The sequence below is a fragment of the Hyperolius riggenbachi genome, chromosome 6, assembly GCF_040937935.1.
Source record: "Hyperolius riggenbachi isolate aHypRig1 chromosome 6, aHypRig1.pri, whole genome shotgun sequence".
NCBI classification, from domain to species: domain Eukaryota; kingdom Metazoa; phylum Chordata; class Amphibia; order Anura; family Hyperoliidae; genus Hyperolius; species Hyperolius riggenbachi.
Window position 1 is genome coordinate 362,720,515 of NC_090651.1, and position 23,268 is coordinate 362,743,782.

At 46.2% G+C, this 23,268-nt stretch overlaps 1 protein-coding gene across 1 annotated transcript in view; it reads right to left on the reverse strand.

Moving 5' to 3' along the window:
• LOC137522270 (interleukin-20-like) overlaps positions 1–11,644 on the reverse strand; it is a 26,969-nt gene extending 15,325 nt beyond the window's left edge. Inside the window, exon 1 of the mRNA XM_068242298.1 lies at positions 11,545–11,644. Within this exon, the coding sequence (XP_068098399.1) occupies positions 11,545–11,644 (100 nt within the window). The remainder of the gene's footprint in view (positions 1–11,544) is intronic.
• Positions 11,645–23,268: the final 11,624 nt, after the last annotated feature.

Sequence of the window (23,268 nt, forward strand, 5' to 3'; positions counted from 1 at the left end):
CACTGTAGTTCCTCTTTAAATCTGGAAATAATCATAATGCCAGGGAGGTTAAAAGGCATTTTATGACAAGTTGTGAAGTTATCACCTGGGAGAAAACTCAGGAGAAAAAGTGAATGGCATATGTCCCCATACCTTCAAATAAGAAAACTCCCATAGCATAATACTTTATGTTTTGAAATCAATTATAAAATGTATTTCTCTCACAGGATCCTTGATTCAAATCACGCGAGTAGAGTATTTGGCATGAGCTCTCCCCCGTATCAGTGGCCACTGGAGGGTTCTCCCGATTCCCTCAGCTTCCTGCACTACGGACTAGTGGGCGGCCGCGCGCTCAGCTTCCTGTCCCGATTCTCTCAGCTTCCTGCACTACGGACTAGTGGGCGGCCGCGCGCTCAGCCTCCTGTCCCGATTCTCTCAGCTTCCTGCACTACGGACTAGTGGGCGGCCGCACGCTCAGCCTCCTGTCCCGATTCTCTCAGCTTCCTGCACTACGGACTAGTGGGCGGCCGCGCGCTCAGCCTACTGTCCCGATTCTCTCAGCTTCCTGCACTACGGACTAGTGGGCGGCCGCGCGCTCAGCCTCCTGTCCCGATTCTCTCAGCTTCCTGCACTACGGACTAGTGGGCGGCCGCGTGCTCAGCCTCCTGTCCAGATTCTCTCAGCTTCCTGCACTACGGACCAGTGGGCGGCCGCGCGCTCAGCCTCCTGTCCCGATTCTCTCAGCTTCCTGCACTACGGACTAGTGGGCGGCCGCGCGCTCAGCCTCCTGTCCCGATTCTCTCAGCTTCCTGCACTACGGACTAGTGGGCGGCCGCACGCTCAGCCTCCTGTCCCGATTCTCTCAGCTTTCTGCACTATGGACCAGTGGGCGGCCGCGCGCTCAGCCTACTGTCCCGATTCTCTCAGCTTCCTGCACTACGGACCAGTGGGCGGCCGCGCGCTCAGCCTCCTGTCCCGATTCTCTCAGCTTCCTGCACTACGGACCAGTGGGCGGCCGCACGCTCAGCCTCCTGTCCCGATTCTCTCAGCTTCCTGCACTACGGACTAGTGGGCGGCCGCGCGCTCAGCCTCCTGTCCCGATTCTCTCAGCTTCCTGCACTACGGACCAGTGGGCGGCCGCGCGCTCAGCCTCCTGTCCCGATTCTCTCAGCTTCCTGCACTACGGACTAGTGGGCGGCCGCGCGCTCAGCCTCCTGTCCCGATTCTCTCAGCTTCCTGCACTACGGACTAGTGGGCGGCCGCGCGCTCAGCCTCCTGTCCCGATTCTCTCAGCTTCCTGCACTACGGACTAGTGGGCGGCCGCGCGCTCAGCCTCCTGTCCCGATTCTCTCAGCTTCCTGCACTACAGACCAGTGGGCGGCCGCGCGCTCAGCCTCCTGTCCCGATTCTCTCAGCTTCCTGCACTACGGACTAGTGGGCGGCCGCGCGCTCAGCCTCCTGTCCTGATTCTCTCAGCTTCCTGCACTACGGACTAGTGGGCGGCCGCGCGCTCAGCTTCCTGTCCCGATTCTCTCAGCTTCCTGCACTACGGACCAGTGGGCGGCCGCGCGCTCAGCCTCCTGTCCCGATTCTCTCAGCTTCCTGCACTACGGACCAGTGGGCGGCCGCGCGCTCAGCCTCCTGTCCCGATTCTCTCAGCTTCCTGCACTGCGGACTAGTGGGTGGCCGCAGGCTCAGCCTCCTGTCCCGATTCTCTCAGCTTCCTGCACTACGGACTAGTGGGCGGCCGCGCGCTCAGTCTCCTGTCCCGATTCTCTCAGCTTCCTGCACTACGGACTAGTGGGCGGCCGCGCGCTCAGCCTACTGTCCCGATTCTCTCAGCTTCCTGCACTGCGGACTAGTGGGCGGCTGCGCGCTCAGCCTCCTGTCCCGATTCTCTCAGCTTCCTGCACTACGGACTAGTGGGCGGCCGCGCGCTCAGCCTACTGTCCTGATTCTCTCAGCTTCCTGCACTACGGACTAGTGGGCGGCCGCGCGCTCAGCCTCTTGTCCCGATTCTCTCAGCTTCCTGCACTACGGACTAGTGGGCGGCCGCGCGCTCAGCCTACTGTCCCGATTCTCTTAGCTTCCTGCACTACGGACTAGTGGGCGGCCGCACGCTCAGCCTCCTGTCCCCGGCTGCGTCCGCCTTCCTCAAAGATACTCACATACCTCCTAACTTTTTGAGATAAGAAAGAGGGACGCTTTGAGACACACCCCTGTCATGACTCTAATCACCCCCCACCACACCCCTTGTCATCCATACCACAATACGACAAAGAATTTAGAATCTAAAGATGTCGTTTTATCATTCAAACCACACTGGTCCTTACTAGTTGGTCACTGGGTGACTGGGATTAATATTCAGAAAAGTGGGTGGAGCCTACAAAAGCCAATCAAAATTCACCTATTGATTTTCAAGGGGAATATGTAATTGCTGCCATTCTTGCACTGTTAATGGCACAAGCCACAAACCTGGTACAGGTGGTCATTGGGTGACTGGGGTTCAAATTCATATAAGTGGGCAAAGCCACAAACAGCCAATCAGATTTGTTTCATTTCAATGCAAATTATTGATGCCAAAGACTGCAAAGCTCACAAACTTGGTCATTGAGTAACTGAGTAAGTGTGTGTTGGGGTTAGAAAAAGCGGGCAGAGCCAACACCAGCCAAATACATACCTGGGCAATGCCGGGTCATTAGTGGGCGGAGACAAATACAAATTTCACTGGGAAAATGTAAACTGCAGCTTTTCTTACACTGTTAATGGCAGGGTTCTCAAACTTTGCACAGTTGGTCACTGGGTGACTGTGATTAATATTCATAAAAGTGGGTGGAGCCTAAAAAAGCCAATAAAAATTCACCTATTGATTTTCAAGGGGAATATTTAATTGCTGCCATTCTTGCACCGTTAACGGCACAGGCCTGTTCTAGCTCCAATGGGGCCCTGGGGCAAAAGTAACTTGGGCAATCCTGACCTTCACCCCCCCCCCCCCCGCTTCCATCACTACGCTGCCATAGGTAGTTCCTCCCCCAAGTATAGGTAGCCAGATGTGTCCCCCAGGATTAGGTAACCTCCACAGTATAGATAGCCAGATGTGCTCTCAAAGAATAGGTATCCCTTCCCCCAGTATAGTCAGATGTGTCCCCCAGGATTAGATGGCCCCTCCCCCAGTATAGATAGCCAGATGTGCCTCCAAGGATTAGGTAGCCTCCCCCAGTACAGATAGCCAGGTGTGCCCCCCAGCATTTGTTAGTTCCCCATAGTATAGATAGCCAGATGTCCTGTGTTTTAGGAAGCCTCCCCCTTCCCTCTCCCCCCCCCCCCATTATGCAGAGCTATGTGAGCGTAAACAGGTTAAAACTCACCTGTCAGCGCCTCCTGAAACTTCATCAAGTCTTCTCCCCATCACACAGTTCCGTATCTCCTCACTGACTCCTTTAGTGGCGCAGTAATGAGAAGCGCCACTAGGGGGCAGCAGAGAGGAAACATGGATCTATGTGACAAAAAGACTTGCAGAAGTTCCCAACAGCGCTGTCACGTGAGTTACTGATGTTTTCACTCACGTAGCTCTGCATATGGGCAGGCAAGGAGGAAGTCGGGGGGGGCTTCCTCCTTCCCCTGCCTGCCACTGCTTCCCCCAATGGCCACGATACCCAGGCTGGATAAATTGAATCTTGAACTATCCGAAGATGGGACAGGCTTGGGGGGCCCCCTGGGCTCTGGGGCCCTGGGGCAATTGCCCCTCTTGCCTTATTGGTAGCACCGGCCCTGCTCAAACCTGGTACAGTTGGCCATTGGGTGACTGGAGTTCAAATTCAGAAGAGGGGGTGGAGCCACAGCCAATCAGATTTGTTTCATTTCAATGTAAATTATTGATGCCAAGGACCACAAAGCTCACAAACTAGGTCATTGAGCAATTGAGTAATTGTGTATTAGAGTTAGAAAAAGTGGGCAGAGCCAACACCAAATACCAACACCAAAAAGCCAAATACATACCCGGGAAACGCCGGGCCATCAGCTAGTTAAAAATAAGAAATATATCAAAGGATGGGAATAAAGTTTAAGTCAGTTCAACACAATTTTCAGTAGATAAATACATATATTTTCACAGTCCTGAAAGAGGGACTAATGAGGAAGAAAGAGGGACAGGGGGAGGGGGTTCCCAAAGAGGGACTGTCCCTCCAAAGAAGGGACTGATGTCACCACCAGCGATAGATCTCAGAATGTAAAAATCAGGGAGAGGAAAGATTTTACAATGGGAAAACACTGACTAAAATAATCTATAAATCAATATTGTAAAATATAAGCAATTTCATTCATTATGTTATTCTACAGTTCCGCTTTAAAGAGTACCTGAGATGTCACACACACACACACAGGGATTTATACTTACTTCGGTCCTCCTTCAGCCCCCTGTAGTCCATCCATGGTCTCCCTTGGTTTATGTACGGTGATGTCCGATCTCCCACTCTGACTCATAGCTCCGATGAAGTCCCTGGCCCCATGCATCCTTGGTCACACTCCTGTAGCTGGGAGAATCCTGTGCCTGTGGGTTACAAAGACAAAAAGATGGAAAACAAGCGAGAGTCCACATATATATGGGCAAAAATCCTTCCACTAAATGTCCATTAAAGCTGCTCTTTATGTATTTGCCTGAGGAAGCAGGCTGTAGGCCCATGAAACGCATTGCAGCTCTTTTTTTGGAAAAGGAAATAAAAGATTGATCTTAACTGACTCTAATCTGTTGAATCTTCTGTGGTGGGGTAAGACTACCACTACCCCCCTTTTAAAACAGTTTTTAATACATTTTATACTATACTGGCTCCTCTGTTTCAACAAAACTGTGCAGTTACAAGCTTGAACTAACTGCCCAGGTGCAGAACGGTCTTGACCATAGAAGTACATCCAAGGAGGTGCAGGGCTGGGGCCGCGCATGTGCAGTAGTCCCCGACTACTGGGCTGATAGTGGGAGTAGAGAGTGGCCTGGGTGGACACTGAGAAATCCCATGGACTACAGGGGGTTGGAGGAAGCCCCAGGTAAGTATAGTTCCTTGTGTGGTTTCCTTTAAACCAGACTGACAGCACACACATTACAGCAGCGTGACCACATGCATATTACAAGAGACTAATAGTAGGCATATTACCATAGATTGACTACGGAAACATTACAGTAATGACTATAGGCATGACTTCAGGCATAAGACAGCATTAATCGCAGGCATATTACAACAGAGTGACCATATACTGTATATGCTATTTCAGAATCAGAATCATCTTTATTATCGCCAAGTACACCGATTGGTGTGCTTGGAATTGCTGGTGGTTCACATGGCAAATGGCAGTTCAGGAACATACTGTATGACAACGCAAGGCAAACATACTATTAAAAGAAAAAAAAAGGCAACACAAGTTAGAGTCTTGGGAGCAGGGCCGGGCATAGGCAGAGGCTGGAGAGTCTCCAGCCTCAGGGCGCAGTGTAGGAGGGGGTGCACAATTCATTCAGCTGTCATTCCTAATTGTGTTTGAAGCAGAAAGAAATAAGAAAAGGGGATACATGACAGTGACTGCAATCCAGATAACTAGAGATTAAGGTGTTAGGGAGGTTGGGGACCCTGGGGCGCCTCTTAGTCTAATAGTAATCAGTGTGTGACAACTGGGGTGGGAGGGATGGAGGGGCGCACTTTGCTGTCTCAGCCTTGGGTGCTGAAGGACCTTGTCCCGGCTCTGCTTGGGAGGGTCAGAGTTTACAGCTGTTAGGAAGAGTTGCCCTGACGGCTATAGTGTCTCAGTGGTGCAGACCTGGTGGGGGGGGGGGAGGGGTCTTGAGTTCAGCGAGTTCATCAGGAGAACCGCTTGGGGAAAGGTGTTCATGCACCTGGTGGTTTTGGACGGGATGGATCTGAAATGGCATCCCATCGGTAGGGGCTCGAAGTAGCGTCTGCCCGGGTGGGAGGGGTCGAGTAAAATCTTGGGAGGCCCCTGCCTATATTCTCATGGAGTAGAGGAGATCTAGCGAGGGCAGGTAGGAGCCAATGATCTTTTCTACTGCGTGTATCACCCTGTGGAGTTTGAATTTGTCCCTAGCGGTTGTTCCTGCATACCGAACGATGATGGAGCAGCAGAGGATGGATTTGATGGTCGTGGTGTAAAAGCTGGTCAGCAATTCCCGGAGCATAATTTCTTCAATTGGCGCAGGAAGAATAACCTCTGCTGTGCTTTCTTCTGAGTTTTGCCCCCATCTGAGGTCGCTTGTTATACCGTGTTTCCGCGAAAATAAGACACTGTCTTATATTAATTTTACCTTCAAAATATGTGCTAGGGCTTAATTTCGGGGAGGTCTTATATTTTGTGGTGGTAGCCAGATCCCCTTTAGTCTATATAGTCAGATCCCCCCTGTATAGCCAGTGTATATATTCAGAACCCTCCCATATAGCCAGTGTATATAGTCAGACCCCCCCGTACAGCCAGTGTATATAGTCAGAACCCCCATATAGCCAGTGTATATAGTCAGACCCCCCTGTATAGCCAGTGTATATAGTCAGAACCCCTATATAGCCAGTGTATATAGTTAGACCCCCTGTATAGCCAGTGTATATATAGTCAGACCCCCTGTATAGCCAGTGTATATATAGTCAGACCCCCCTATATAGCCAGTGTATATAGTCAGGCCCCCCTGTATAGCCAGTGTATATAATCAGAGCCCCCCATGCTCACCTGCTTGCTGAGCAGCTCACCTTACCTAATTTGCTCTCACTCCTGCCCCCCCTCCACCTTAAAGTCTGGATCCCCCTGCAGTTTATGCTGTCATAGCGGTACGCACATCAGTGGAGACCTGCGGCGAAAGCACCTATAGTAATGTATCCAGTAACAGCGCCGACAGGAAGTAAACAGAGGTCACCTCCTGTATAGGGCAGCGCTGTTACTGGATACATTACCGTAGCTGCTTTCACCACAACTCTCCGCTGGTGTGCGCACCGCTATGCCAGCATAAACTGCAGATGGATCCAGACTTTAAAGTGGGGGCCAGGATCGGGAGCAGATTAGGTAAAGTGGGCGGCTGAGCGAGCGGGAGAGTATGGGGGGGGGGGACTCTGTCACTAGGTCTTATTTTTGGGGGATGTCTTATATTTCAAGCATGCTTGAAATATAAGATAGGTCTTTTTTTCGGGGAATGTCTTATTTTAGGGGAAAGACAGTAGTTGTGCCTAGGAACCAGACACTTTGAACTCTGGAGACCTCAGACCTATCAATGAGCACAGGGAGAGGGGTAGGAGGGAGTTTCCAGAAGTCCACAATCAGTTCCACGGTCTTTGCTGTGTTAAAGGGGCATTACAGTGAAATATAAGATTTTGTGATTTCCCTAAAAGCAAGTTTCTATTAGAAAGAGCAACACGTATTATTAGACAGTGCATTGGTCATCTGGATAATTTATAGCCCAGATAAAGATCCTGCCATGCCAAGACAAGGCAATCTTGGCTAAGTGATTAGGGCTAATATCTTTCTTCTCTCCCTAAGGTCACAGCCCCGTCCTCCTAGTGAAAGTTCATTCAGGAGAAAGTACTGCGCTTTGGAATGTCTTCGGTAAATAAACAGGCTGCCTGTTTATTTACCTAACACCTTTCACAGCATTAGGAGAATGGGCTTGCATTGCTCTGAGCTGACAAGAGGAGAGAGATGGCTATAATCACACAGCGTAACTGATGCAGAGTCCGTCATTTCCTATGCCTTGCGAAGGGACACAGGCTCTGTATCTGAGCGATAAATTATACAGATGACCTTTGTAAACAAAAGCACCATCTAATATGTGGTGCTCCTTCTAATAGAAACTTACAATTATGGATATCCCAGGAGCTGATATTTCACTGTAATGCCCCTTTAAAGCGGGTTTAAAACTCTGACAAAATATTCAACAAAAATGTGTTTTCCTACTTGTATAACCCATACAATTATCATATTTGCTTTTGTGCACAAGTATTATAATTCATTTATAAATTATAACTTCCCAAAGTTCAGTTTATTTACTTTAAAAAGCTGCTGGTGCATTTTATTCTTAACTGATGTAATTCGGTTGTAAATGCAGCCATCAGTGATTTCTGACCTGTATGTCACTCCATTAGCATAAGTTTCTGCACAGCCAGAGAATGTTTACCTAATTGTATCAAGTAAAGAATGTATACAGAAGATAAGCTAATCACCAGTTTGGATGCGGCTTGCCCCTGCAGAAGAAAAAGTCAGTCTTGTGATGTAATTGTCATGATCGGTGTCAGCACGCAGAGAGAATCTGATTATTGGCGATCTGCAGTATCACCCAGAATGCAGATATATACCCGATTATTGATGATCTGCAGTATCACCGATAATCCGATATATTGCTAACCTCTGGACGCCAGCAAAAGAACAAATTAAGACAGTAATATATCAGATAGTGTGGAAATGTCCACCACACGGTAATTCCTCAGAGGTGTGGTTACCTCTGAATGGGAACCCCGTGAGTGAGATCCTCTAACCAGGCTGAGTGAGGAATCTCGACCCCCAGCAATAATCGTCTGCTTGGGGCAGGCGTCTCGGAAAGGCAAGCCTCAGAGATAACCCTCCAGTGGGAGACGTTCCACTGAAGGTAGAAAGGTCAGACAGGCAAGGGTTCGGCAACAGAGATGACGGCGGCAGTACAGGAGCGGAAGGCAGAAGAGTAATCGTTAGACAGGCAGAGGTCGGCAATAAGGATCAGATAGGCAAAGGTACAAGATCAGCAAGAGATAGAGTAGTCAGTTATAGCCAGAGTCAAAACACAGATCAATATACAATAACAATCCTAAGCTAAGGTGTGAAATCCTTAGTATCAACACCAGGGCACTGCACTAAGGTCTGAGCGCTAACACAAACAGTGTATTCACGACAGCAGACAAGGAGCAACTGACAGACAGCTCCTTTTATGCTGATGAACGCTCTAGCAGCGTCCCTCAGCCTCCCAGCCAATCCCTGGCCCTGCTGGAGTCAGCTGACCAGCCTGGTCAGCTGACTCCTCTTCGGGAACGATAAAGTTTCTGTTTCCTCGCGCGCGCGCCAAGCGCCGGGTAAGTGCTGGCGAAGGAGACCCCATAGGAGGCAACTGCGCGGCGGAGTCCGCCGAGCATACAGACTCCGCCGACCGCACAGCCCCGCTCGGCGGCACGCCGGCGGTGGGAGTCCGGGAAGCGGAGCCCGCTGCCTCATGCCTGCTGGCAGCGGGTCCGCTATCCCTCACAGTAACCTTTTAAATGCTGTTTTACTAAAAAAAACATTGTGTTAGTATATTATATGCTGTAAATAATCTTTTAGAGCACAGAAGAAATCTCAAGCTGCCTTCTGTTAGTAGGAATCAGGTGGATCAGGCAGTGATCTGAGTTCCCTAGGGGAGTGCCTCGAGCGGCCTTGTAAGTGTGACAAACATGGAAGAGACAGCTGCGGTGAACAGCGATACCACCGCAGCTGCCTCCATCTCCCTGCCTAGCAATCTATCTGGGCCTCGGGCGTCTAGCACGCTGAGGACGGGTTTGTCAGCAGCACATAGGGTTGCATTGTTGCGTGCACGCGCGCACAGACGGGACCTTTATGCGGGAAGGAGGCGCATCAGCTGACCGGCCGGTCGGCTGACGTCAGAGGAGACGCTCGCCGCTCCTCATTGGTTGATGGGAGTGGGCGTGCCGGAGGGGTCTCCTCTGCTTCTTAAGCTTTGCTGAATTACTCGCAACTTGTCTGCTGTTGCGAACACTTCGTGTTAGCCCTCAGACCTTAGATAGATCAGGTATGCTTTGATCCGGGAGGAAATCGGGGATTTCACACAGTGATAGGATTTATTTGATAGCTATAATTATAATCAAAATACTATTGATTATCTGTGTATGACTCTTGCTCGTTCTGACTATTCTTACTCTCAGTGATTCTGTACTTCTGCCCATCTGATCTTGCTGCCGACTCTGCCTGTTAAAACCTTCTTGCCTTTGCCTTCCAATTTTGTACCGTATCTGTCTGTCTGTTGCCAACTCGATTAATCTGACCACTCTACTCTCACCAGAGGGCCCTTGTCTCTGGTGAGGGGCTCTGTACTTTAGTGCCCACCAGCTCCTCTGGCGAGGTACAGCTAAACCTATCAGTACTACTGTTGCACCAAGCACTATACTTTGCTAACACATTAGCTGCTGGTATACTTGTATTATTGGTGATTCTGCAGATCACCATATAATCAGGTATATATCTGTATTATAGGTGATACTGCAGATTACCTAATAATCAAAACTCTGTTACTTGCTGACACATATCGTTACAGTAAGCATTTCTGAGGGCCGTGTAGCATTGGTCCAGGGTATTGTGGTTCCTGGTGGAGCAGGTGATGTGCTGCTGGAAGGGGCAGCTCCTGTCGCAGGTTTGCACTATTGAAGTCCCCTAAGATGATGTTGAGGGCCTCAGGGAAAGCAATTTCCCACCCCGAGATATAATCGCTGAGTGTTTGCAGGGCATTCCTGGTGTTGGAATCCGGAGGAATGTAGAAAGTGACTCAAATCAAATCATGCACCACTACAGTATATATTCCTTATATCAGTGGTATTAAACCTGCCTCTAAGTAGGAGCATTCGGCAGACCTTCTGGGTAAGATTGGGCATTGTATGTGCAAACCTACCACTTTTTTAGGCACTTGATAACACTGTTATAAGCAACCTTATACATAGTAGTGGATGGAGAGGGTGTATGGTTGGCCCTACAGCAGAAAACTGTACTTGAGCAGGGAGCGGGCAGGGTCCATGGTGCTTCTTCTCACACAATGGTTGTGGCTGTGTGCCCTGGCCATGGAGCATAGCAATGTACTGTGTAGAAGAAGGAGAGAGAGGAGATGAGACCAGCACTGCAATCAACTAATGTATTCCATAGTGTAGCATGTATCAACAAACATTACAAATCGTGAAATAAACGACATACTATTGCTGAAGCAATGTGGGTGCTGGGCACTGATAGCCTTACGGGCTACGGCCGTTTCGCGCAGATATGCAATATCCACCAAGGCCTCCGTAGAAGCGTATATATCAGCGCAAAACGGCTGTAAGGCTATCAGTGCCCAGCATAAAAATATACTGTACACCTGCACACCAATAAGTTCATTGCAAAAAATCTTTATAATAAATATATACAAAAGGTGAACATGCGCATATACAAACAATATTGCACAAGCTGAGACAAACACTCAAAATGGACACTATGTCAATGGTATAACATCACAGCACTGTACATCACATTAAGCATTAGACCTAAATACAGCGGTGTATGCAACAGTGCATACAGCAGAAGACCAGTACAAAATAGTGCAAGGGCTAACAAAATAGATAGCTGTGAAGTCAACCATAAGGATCCCGGAACTGCAGCAATATACAATCCTCATGGAGCAGACATCAAGCAAGCTGGAGAGCCCAGGATCACACAAAGTTCATGACAAAGTGTCAAACGTCCATTACCCTGACAGCGCCGTTTCGGATTGAAGATCCTTCGTCAGAGGGTCAGAAGTTGCCCAGGGAGTGCTGGGCAACTTCTGACCCTCTTCCGAAACGGCGCTGTCAGGGTAATGGACGTTTGACACTTTGTCATGAACTTTGTGTGATCCTGGGCTCTCCAGCTTGCTTGATGTCTGCTCCATGAGGATTGTATATTGCTGCAGTTCCGGGATCCTTATGGTTGACTTCACAGCTATCTATTTTGTTAGCCCTTGCACTATTTTGTACTGGTCTTCTGCTGTATGCACTGTTGCATACACCGCTGTATTTAGGTCTAATGCTTAATGTGATGTACAGTGCTGTGATGTTATACCATTGACATAGTGTCCATTTTGAGTGTTTGTCTCAGCTTGTGCAATATTGTTTGTATATGCGCATGTTCACCTTTTGTATATATTTATTATAAAGATTTTTTGCAATGAACTTATTGGTGTGCAGGTGTACAGTATATTTTTATGCATTGTAGGGGCCATAGGCCCTATTTACCATACCTAGCACCCAGATACACAGTTGATTTTGCTTGTTTGTGGGTGTGCAAACCATATTTTTATACAGTATCAGTGCCCAGCACCCACCACTACCCACATCGCTTCAGAAATGGTATGTCGTTTATTTCATGATTTGTAATGTTTGTTGCAGGGCCGGGCCGAGGCAGAGGCTGGAGAGGCTCCAGCCTCAGGGCGCAGTGTAGGAGGGGGTGCACAATTCATTCAGCTGTCATTCCCAATTGTGTTTGAAGCAGAAAGAAATAAGAAAAGGAGATACATGACAGTGACTGCAAGCCAGATAACTGTAGATTAAGGTGTTGGGTCAGTTGGGGGCCCTGGGGCGCCTCTTAGTCTAATAGCAATCAGTGTGTGACGACTGGGGGGGGAGGGATGGAGGGGCGCACTTTGCTCTCTCAGCCTTGGGTGCTGGAGGACCTTGTCCCGCCTCTGGTTTGTTGATACATGCTACACTATGGAATAAATTGTTAGTTGATTGCAGTGCCGGTCTCCTCTCCTCTCTCTCCTTCCTCTACACAACCTTAAACATAGGGCTATGCCAGATTGCTAAATCGCTATTCACTAGCAAGCCACAACTTGGTAGTGAATAGTGATGATCGTAAACTGCTAATTAGTATTATGCAAAATTTTGTGCGGGGGAGGTGGTTTGCCGATTGAGATAGGTGTCAGGAATAAGATTCAGCATTAAAGGAAAATTCTAGGTGTCTGGAAGGGGAATACATTTTGGTGGCTATTTGGAAATAGGTGTTGGAAAGGGAGTATAGGATTTGGGGTATTGGAGTTAGGCTTCAGGAAGAGATGTTATTTTTGGAGGAAGATTTGGTGACAGGAAGATGATTTAGTGGTGGCGGAAGTTTGGGGTTAAGCCTCAGGGATCGGATTTAGTGGTGGTGGAAGTTTGGGGTTAGGCATCAGGAATCGGATTTAGTGGTGGTGGAAGTTTGGGGTTATGCATCAGAAATCGGATTTAGTGGTGGTGGGATTTTGAGGTTAGGCATCAGGAATCGGATTTAGTGGTGGTGGAAGTTATTGGTTAGGTGCCAGGAAAATTAGTTTGTGGTGGAAGTTTGGGGTTAGGCATCAGGAAGAATTGGTAATTACAGTGACAAAAGTAACATGATGAATAAATACATATACAGTGGGTTGCAAAAGTATTCGGACCCCTTGAAGTTTTCCGCATTTTGTCACATTACTGCCACAAACATGAATCAGTTGTATTGGAATTCCACGTGAAAGACCAACACAAAGTGGTGTACACATGAGAAGTGGAACGAAAATCATACAGGATTCCAAACATTTTTTACAATTAAATAACTGCAAAGTAGCGTGTGCATAATTATTCAGCCCCCTGAGTCAATACTTTGTAGAACCACCTTTTGCTGCAATTACAGCTGCCGGTCTTTTAGGGTATGTCTCTACCAGCTTTGCACATCTAGAGACTGAAATCCTTGCCCATTCTTCCTTACAAAACTGCTTCAGCTCAGTCAGATTAGATGGACAGAATTTGTGAACAGCAGTTTTCAGATCTTGCCAAAGATTCTCGATTGGATTTAGATCTGGACCTTGACTGGGCCATTCTAACACATGGATATGTTTTGTTTTAAACCATTCCATTGTTGCCCTGGCTTTATGTTTAGGGTCGTTGTCCTGCTGGAAGGTGAACCTCCGCCCCAGTCTCAAGTCTTTTGCAGACTCCAAGAGGTTTTCTTCCAAGATTACCCTGTATTTTGCTCCATCCATCTTCCCATCAACTCTGACCAGTTTCCCTGTCCCTGCTGAAGAGATGCACCCCCCGAGCATGATGCTGCCACCACCATATTTGACAGTGGGGATGGTGTGTTCAGAGTGATGTGCAGTGTTAGTTTTCCGCCACACATTGCGTTTTGCATTTTGGCCAAAAAGTTCCATTTTGGTCTCATCTGACCAGAGCACCTTCTTCCACATGTTTGCTGTGTCCCCCACATGGCTTGTGGCAAACTGCAAACAGGACTTCTTATGCTTTTCTGTTAACAGTGGCTTTCTTATTGCCACTCTTCCATAAAGGCTAATTTTGTGCAGTGCACGACTTATAGTTGTCCTATGGATAGAGTCTCCCACCTAAGCTGTAGATCTCTGCAGCTCGTCCAGAGTCACCATGGGCCTCTTGACTGCATTTCTGATCAGCGCTCTCCTTGTTCGGCCTGTGAGTTTAGGTGGACGGCCTTGTCTTGGTAGGTTTACAGTTGTGTCATACTCCTTCCATTTCTGAATGATCGCTTGAACAGTGCTCCGTGGGATGTTCAAGGTTTTGGAAATCTTTTTGTAGCCTAAGCCTTCTTTAAATTTCTTAATAACTTTATCCCTGACCTACAGGTGTGTTCTTTGGACTTCATGATGTTGTTGCTCCCAATATTCTCTTAGACAACCTCAGAGGCCGTCACAGAGCAGCTGTATTTGTACTGACAGTAGATTACACACAGGTGCACTCTATTTAGTCATTAGCACTCATCAGGCAATGTCTATGAGCAACTGACTGCACTCAGACCAAAGGGGGCTGAATAATTACGCACACCCCACTTTGCAGTAATTGATTTGTAAACAATTTTTGGAATCATGTATGAGTTTCGTTCCACTTCTCACGTGTACACCACTTTGTATTGGTCTTTCATGTGGAATTCCAATAAAATTGATTCATGTTTGTGGCAGTAATATGACAAAATGAGGAAAACTTCAAAGGGGTCGAATAGTTTTGCAAGCCACTGTGTATATATATATATATATATATATATATATATATATATATATATATATATATATATATATATATATATATATATATATATATATATATACATATATATATATATATATATATATATATATATATATATATATATATATATATATATATATATATATAAATGAGGTCTGATATCCATATCACTTAACACATAAGAGAACAAAGCTCCCCCTCACTAATCATAAATAATCTGCTATAGAGCAATAATAAACTTTAAAGTCTGAGACAATAGAATCAAAATGAAAAATCTTTATTAATAGCCAACTCAATATTAAAAACAATTAAAAACAAGCAGCCAACCAAGGTCACAGGCCCCTAAATAATGCTATTTTATCATATGCAGAGTCAAATGTCAGAATAAACCTAAATGAATGAATTGTTTGCCTGGGGGATCATGTGGAAAATACCAAAGCGGTGTCCCTTGGCAGGCATGGTCGGAAGAGCCCATTTCCGTGACAATTCCGCATACCGTCATACCGAAATTCCGCTACCGTTTAATTCCGACGGTATTCCGGAGCTGTTCCGCGGAATTCCGACGTATACGGAATTCCGTCGGAAAAAATTTAAAATCTCTCTCCTCCTCCTCCTCCTCCTCTATTTTAAAAAGTACAAATCCTTAATCATGCTACTTTTTCTATTGAATTGATCATAATGGTAGTATGGTTTATGCTAGGCCAGCTTTAGCATGTAGTGTGGTTCATGGTCTAGAGGGTAAGACAGATACCTACTACCCACTGCGTCCTGGGTTCAAATCCCAGCTATGGAATATAAGCATGCTTTTCAAAAAGTACAAATCCTTAATCATGCTACTTTTTCTATTGAATTGATCATAATGGTAGTATGGTTTATGCTAGGCCAGCTTTAGCATGTAGTGTGGTTCATGGTCTAGAGGGTAAGACAGATACCTACTACACACTGTGTCCTGGGTTCAAATCCCAGGACACACTGTGTCCTGGGTTCAAATCCCAGCTATGGAATATAAGCATGCTTTTCAAAAAGTACAAATCCTTATTCATGCTACTTTTTCTATTGAATTGATCATAATGGTAGTATGGTTTATGCTAGGCCAGCTTTAGCATGTAGTGTGGTTCATGGTCTAGAGGGAAAGACAGATACCTACTACCCACTGTGTCCTGGGTTCAAATCCCAGCTATGGAATATAAGCATGCTTTTCAAAAAGTACAAATCCTTATTCATGCTACTTTTTGTATTGAATTGATCATAATGGTAGTATGGTTTATGCTAGGCCAGCTTTAGCATGTAGTGTGGTTCATGGTCTAGAGCAGGGATGTCAAACCGGTCCTACGAGGGCCGAGGTCCTCACACATTTTTGACACAGCTCAAACTAATTGATGTCTGAATCAGGAAAGGTGTGGTCCATCAGGTAGAACACAGTCCTCTCTTTCTCAGTCCATCCTAAACAGTGGCATGGATCTAGCCCTCCAGGCCTGGAGTTTGATACCTGTGGTCTAGAGGGTAAGACAGATACCTACTACCCACTGTGTCCTGGGTTCAAATCCCAGCTATGGAATATAAGCATGCTTTTCAAAAAGTACAAATCCTTATTCATGCTACTTTTTGTATTGAATTGATCATAATGGTAGTATGGTTTATGCTAGGCCAGCTTTAGCATGTAGTGTGGTTCATGGTCTAGAGGGTAAGACAGATACCTACTACACACTGTGTCCTGGGTTCAAATCCCAGCTATGGTATATAAGCTGTTTTGAAAATCTGCAATTCCCTACTTGATGATATAAGAGGATGGATGGATGGAGATAAGCAGCTTCGGCCGAACTAGTGGGACAGCGCGGGTAGCGCTGTTGCAGCCTTCTTAGGTCCTTTTACTTCATTATCGGGTGAGTCTTTATGTCTTTTCTCCTCTGGATATCCATATCAGACTTTATTAGTATAGTGAATACCGGTACATCTCAGCCACTTCGTGGTTTGGCTCCAATATTCATTTGGGATGTCTCTTAGATTTTTTTTGGCAGTAAATCAAGAGTTTTCTAGGTACAAAATCTGCAGGTGAAAAGAAAACCTCAGACATAAAATATGTGGAAATTCCTGTTCCCCTGCTTAAAACATATGTATAAAATGGTATGGTGGCTGGATAGTGTAATGGATAAGGGCTCTGCCTCTGACACGGGAGACCAGGGTTCGAATCTCGGCTCTGTCTGCTCAGTGAGCCAGCACCTATTCAGTAGGAGACATTTGGCAGGTCTCCCTAACACTGCTACTGCCTATAGAGCGTGTCCTAGTGGCTGCAGCTCTGGCGCTTTGAGTCTGCCAGGAGAGAATGTTATTTGTCTTGTCTAAAAACAAAACAAAACAACAACAACAAAAAACCCCAGTATAAGTACGGCATATAAAGTAAAAAATTGAAGAAAATAAATCATACAGATAGAGAAATGAGTTTTCGGTATATAAAGATTCAGGAATCTAAAGACAGAGCTAGAGAGGGAAATTAGCAGCTGAAAATGCTGATACCTGAAGATATTGTGCTTTATTAAATTAAGGAAAACAGGGTGTTACTTAGAATTAAAAATGTATGTGTAATGCTGACTACACACCATACAATTTTCTAGCAGATTTACCTGCCAGATTGATTATTTCCAACATGTCCAATCTGAATTTCAATTGATTTTTCGATCTTTTTTAACCATTTTTTCGATCGTTTTTCGTTAAGTTCTATAAAAATCAATCTAAAAAAATTATCAAAAAAAAAAAAAATTAAAAAAAGATCAGAAAATATAGAAATTGATCAAAATTCGGACATGTTGGAAATAATCGATCTGGCAGGTAAACCTGCCAGAAAATTGTATGGTGTGTAGCCAGCATTACATCCTTTGACTGGAAATAAATGTTAATAACATTGAACCTATTAATGCTCCGTTTTGGATTAATCAGCTTTTTTTCCTATTTTTTTGGATAGATTGGGGGATATTTTACATACAAACCGCAATGACATATAATAGAATGCAGCACATTATTCAGCATACCCACATTTATGGTTTCCGCATCAGAAACACTTCCTATATCTACAAAATGCTGTATGTAGCTCCGCCCTTCAAGTGAGGCTGGCGTGTGCAGCTCCGCCCTTCCAGTGAGGCTGGCGTATGTAGCTCCGCCCTACCAGTGAGGCTGGTGTATGTAGCTCCGCCCTTCCTGCTGGCGTATGTAGCCCCGCCCTTCCAGTGAGGCTTAGCCTAGGCTGTTTATTATCAAATATAAACAATTCTTCCCCAGAGCATTCTGGGAGACCAGGTATATTTTGTACTGGTTTTAGAACTCTCGGTAAACTAACATTCCGTACAGATCACCTGCCACTACTAAAGATGTTGCCATCTGTGATACATTTCAAAAAGTAAATCGGGTAGAGGAACGATTTTACAATGGGCAAAAACGGACTAATTTATAAATAATTATTGTAAAAAATAAGCAATTGTATTCATTATGTTGTTTTAACTACAGGTGCTCTTTTCAATGTTTGCCCTGTCTGGTTCTCATCTGGCAGTGACATTTTGCCACACTTCCTGTTTTTTTCTGACACTTCCAAATTGCTGAACAATTATCATGTCTACTACCTACTCGTTGTAATTACTGAATGAGTCAGATTTGTCCCACAGATTTGTCCCATCTCCTACTGGTTTGTTGTCTTATGTCCAAAGAACTATCTATTCTTTTCATCTCCTGTCGGTGTGATCAGTAGTGAAACTAAAGGGGCCCATACACCTAAAGATTTTCCTGCCGATATACAGCCGTTTCGATCACAGTGATCGAAACGGCTGTGAAATTGCCACGCATACCGTTGACAGAATGATCGATTTCCGTCCGAAATCGATCATTCCCGTCGATTCCCGTCGACCCATCCGTGCGGAAGATTTTTCTTGGTCGCCGGCGGGTCGGGAGTGCGTCGTTAGCGGCGTTCGAATGCCCGACGACCAACGCAATGTAGCGGGTATACATTGCCTGCTCCGGCCGGCGCGAATCCCCGCTCACTGCTGTCTTCTACACTCTGGTCTGGTCTTCGGCATGCTTCACTTCTTTAAAAAATAGAGGGCGCTCTACTGTTTAAACTTCCTGCCGGGCAAGAAGAAGTGAAGCATGCCAGAGACCAGACCAGAGCGGAGAAGACAGCAGTGACAGCGGGGATTCGCGCCGGCAGAGCAGGTAATGTATGCGGGGGGGAGCGGCGGCAGCACCACCACCACCACAGATTGTGAACGGTTTCAGGTTGAAATCGGTTCACAATCTGTTTGCTGTAAAGGTAGCCATACGATCCCTCTCTGATCAGATTCGATCAGAGAGGGATCTATCTGTTGGTCGAATCTGATGGCAAATCGACCAGTGTATGGCCACCTTAAGGAGCTTGGTTGCTCCAGTGTGAGTATTACATGGGGCCTTAAGCACTCTATTGATATAGAGCCTCAAAACCCTCCAAGGACAGCTGCAGTGTCAGAGAGGTCAGGTGTAATCAGAGTAAGGAAACAGTTTGTTAAAGAGACAATTAAAGAGACTCTGAAGTCTCCAAAAAAATTAGGTTTTTACTGTAAAAACCTCTTTAACATAATTGCCCCTCCTAAAACGCTGCATCCCCGTGGCTGAAAACTCAGTTAATCACCCCTAACTCCCCCGGAAATATCCACGACATTCTTGGTCGTGGATGTTGCTGCCCTAGGGAGGCAGAGCCTTGGGCTGTAGCTCTGCCTCCATGCGCGTCAGCACTGATCACCGCCTCTACCCCGCCCCTCTCAGTGAAAGAAGACTGAGAGGGGCTGGGAGAGGTTGTGATCGGCGCTGATGGAGGCAGAGCTGCAGCCAAAAGCTCTGCCTCTATGCGGAAGGACCCCCGCGATGTGCCCCAGGGAGTTAGGGGTGGTTTACGGAGTTTTCAGCCGCGGGGCGTTTTAGGAGGGGCAATTATGTTAAAGAGGTTTTTAAAGTAAAACCTCATTTTTTGGAGACTTCAGAGTCTCTTTAAAGAGGAAACAGAGAGAGACGAAGACAACCTGCAAAATGGAAAAAGATGTTATGCATACCTGGGGCTTCCTCCAGCCCCATAAGCCTGGATCGCTCCCACGCCGCACTTCTCCGCTGCCTCTATCGCCGGTACCAGGTCCCGTCACTTCTGCCGGATGCGGCCAGTTGTACGCATGTGCAGGGGCTCCCTCCGGCTCTTTACGCATGCGCCTGCGCAATACGGAGGGAGCGCACTTTGCCTGCGTCAACTGGCTCGAGTGGCAGAAATTACGGGACCCGGTACCGGCGGACAGAGGCAGCGGAGGACAGCGGCGTGGGAGCGATCCAGGCTGAAGGGGCTGGAGGAAGCCCCAGGTATGTATAAATCACTTTGCCGACAAGCCCAACAGGCCTGGACATGTGTAGCCTTCTACGCATTCCATACACAATCAATCGATTCCGGACTCAACCCTTGCACGAATAATCTTCAGAATTTATTGTAATAATGTATGCGGTTATACAGCAGACAAAAAAGCACAAAAAAAGTGCTTTTTTTGTCTGCTGTATAACCGCATACATTATTACAATAAATTCTGAAGATTATTCGTGCAAGGGTTGAGTCCGGAATCGATTGATTGTGTATGGACTGGATTATGATTGGAGGCTTGATGGACCTCCTACGATGATCTGTGACTCCCCGAGATTAACAGAGTGATTCCTGAGGTCTGTGGACAACCCCGTTGTGTTTGTTGCCTTCTACGCATTCCTGTCTGCAATCGCGTCCTGTGTCTGCGCAGGGCGCTATTGTGGACGGGGACACGTAGAAGGAGGAGCGCGGCCAGGCCTGCGCAGGCGCAGTGAGCCTGTCGGCGAAGTGAAAGCAGCTGGCGGCGGGGGACAGGAGGATCCGAGAGTGACTGCGAGGGCACCAGACGGCTGCAGGGGGCTGGTAGAAGCCCCAGGTGAGTAAAACTGATTTTTTTTGCTTAGGCTTAAGTATCCCTTTAAGGATTCCCACTATGAAATGCACATATAAAGGGTGTTCATCACCAGCATAACACCAATGAAAAGCTAATAGGATGGATGAAGAAGGGCCCTCTAGTGGGCCCCTCTGGTTGCTGTGCCACCAGGGGCCATATGCAATTCAGTTTTTCTCCTTAGTTTTCTCCAAGTTGACATTATCACACCTTGTCATAAAATCCCCTTTAAGCCACCAGCATGCAAGAAAATATTCAAAATAATTTTGATAATAATTTTTCGATACTTCTTGGTACTTTTTAGATTACAAAATACTGAAAAGTTATTTTAAAAAGAAGTTGAAAAATTATTTCCTAGGAAAAAACTCAGGGGAAAAAGTTAATTGCATAGGGGCCTGGGTGTGATAGGTTCCTTGTGTGTATTCAGTTAATTTTTGACAGGGCTCGTCAGAGAGAGAATTTTGGAGTATTAGAGATGATTACAGATCTTACTAGACAAAATATATGTTGAGAATGATAATGTAAAAGTCATTTCGGGTTAAAAAAAATGTATTTACGTTATTTACATTGTATTTATGTTCATTTTACATATGAACATACAGACTAACCAGCAAGCTCATGGTGACCCAGAACCCATTGGAGTGTGTGAGGGGCTACAATGGTCCTAAAAGCCCCCTTACTAAGATGCAAGGGAAAACAAAAGTTTGCTTTCTCATAATTTTAGTAAGGGGGCTTTTAGGACCATTGTAGTCCCTTACACACTCCAATGAGTTCTGGGTCACCATGAGCTTGCTGGTTAGTCTGTACCTCTCGGTGTTACAAGCCCTACTCCATAGAGCCAAATTAATCCATGCCATGCACTGATGAGGATCAAACAATCCAAAACAGTCTGTATGCATGTTGGATTATTAGGGCTCTGTACAAATTAACAAGCTGACACATCATTGCATTCCAGTGGTTCTGGAGGTGTGTTTAGCTTCTAAGGGTAGAATGGTTAATTTGCATATATTCAGCAGTGATGCACTGGGAGACATCTCAAGCTCACTCCAACCTGAATTATTACATATGAACATGTCAGTACCAATTTGTAGCCCACAATGACTTTTACATAATGGTACAGTAAAGTAGAAGGGTGGGCAATAGCCAAAAAGTAAGTGCCTTATTTTCTCCAGATTGACACACTCACATATGTGAATGCAATCCAGGTAAGACTGGTGTAGGAGGTGGGAGCAGGACTTCTAGACTTTTTTTTTTTTTATCTCCCAACCTCCCCCCATTTGGACACACCTCACAACAATTTACTCTGCTTCATTTAATGTTCTCACATGACATGCTGCAGCTGAACACAATAGCACACTGGCTGGTTGTGAGTCTCTGACAAACACACTGCTCACCCTCAGCCACTCCATTCCTCCTCAGTCAGGACAGCAGTGCCACCTCCTCCCTTCTGCTGTGCGAGTCACATGACACACTGCTGCTCTCCTGCCTCCCCCCTCCTCACTCACTGTCAGACTCCCCACACAGCACAGCAAGCTGCTGTTCCCCAATGATGACCTCTTCACCTCGCTCGCTCTCCTCTCACTTCTCCTACTCTGACTGCATACTGTAAGTGTAAACACAGTACAAACATGCTGCCCCTGTAATCTCTGCGCCTGGTACAAATGATTCACCTTGCTTCGTGATAGAACCGGCCCTGGGTGGGAGTATGAGGGGAACTCAGGACACTCACAACAGCTGTTTCGCGTTGGGAATCTGACGGATGCTCCGACCTAAAACATGAATAAGCGTTTTCCTCACACACCTCCCGTGAGCACACCAGCTAGGTTCTGTACGGTTTCAATGTGAAGACAGGTGAGCTTCGTTATACAAACAGTGCGGCTGCTGTAAGTCTGTCCCTCGCTCCACAGATGCCGAGTGCCAAGCTTGTTTTGCTTTTCTTGTTCGTATGAATTGACTTTTAGTTGGTCTCAACATATCTATTTATCTTTGTTAGAGGTTGGAGAGTAGAGGTGGAAAAGGTTTGAGAAGCTGTAGATGCATCTAAGTTCTATTACTCTTCTTATGTTGACCAGTGGAACTTTACATTGTTGCTTCATGGTGAATTGATCATTCAATTTTATAAAATAGCCAAATCAAAAAGATATTGGCCTCAATTCACCAAACTTTCAAACACTTTATCAAACGTTTTACCTCATGGGTAAAATCTAATTTTGAATTCACTAAGGTGTTATAGATTTATCGAATGCTTCATCGCTAAAACGGTCAATAAATATATAACACCTTAGTGAATTCAAAATTAGATTTTACCCATGAGGTAAATTATAAAACGTTTGATAAAGTGTTTGATAAAACTTAGTGGATTAAGACCATAGTGCTGATGCCATTCAAACAACTACCAGTGTTAAAGGGTAACTTAAGGCAAAAAAAAAATGAGTTTTACTCACCTGGGGCTTCTACCAGCCCCTTGCAGCCATCCCGTGCCCTCGCAGTCACTCTCGGATACTCCTGTCCCCCACAGGCAGCTACTTTCACTTTCATCGACAGGC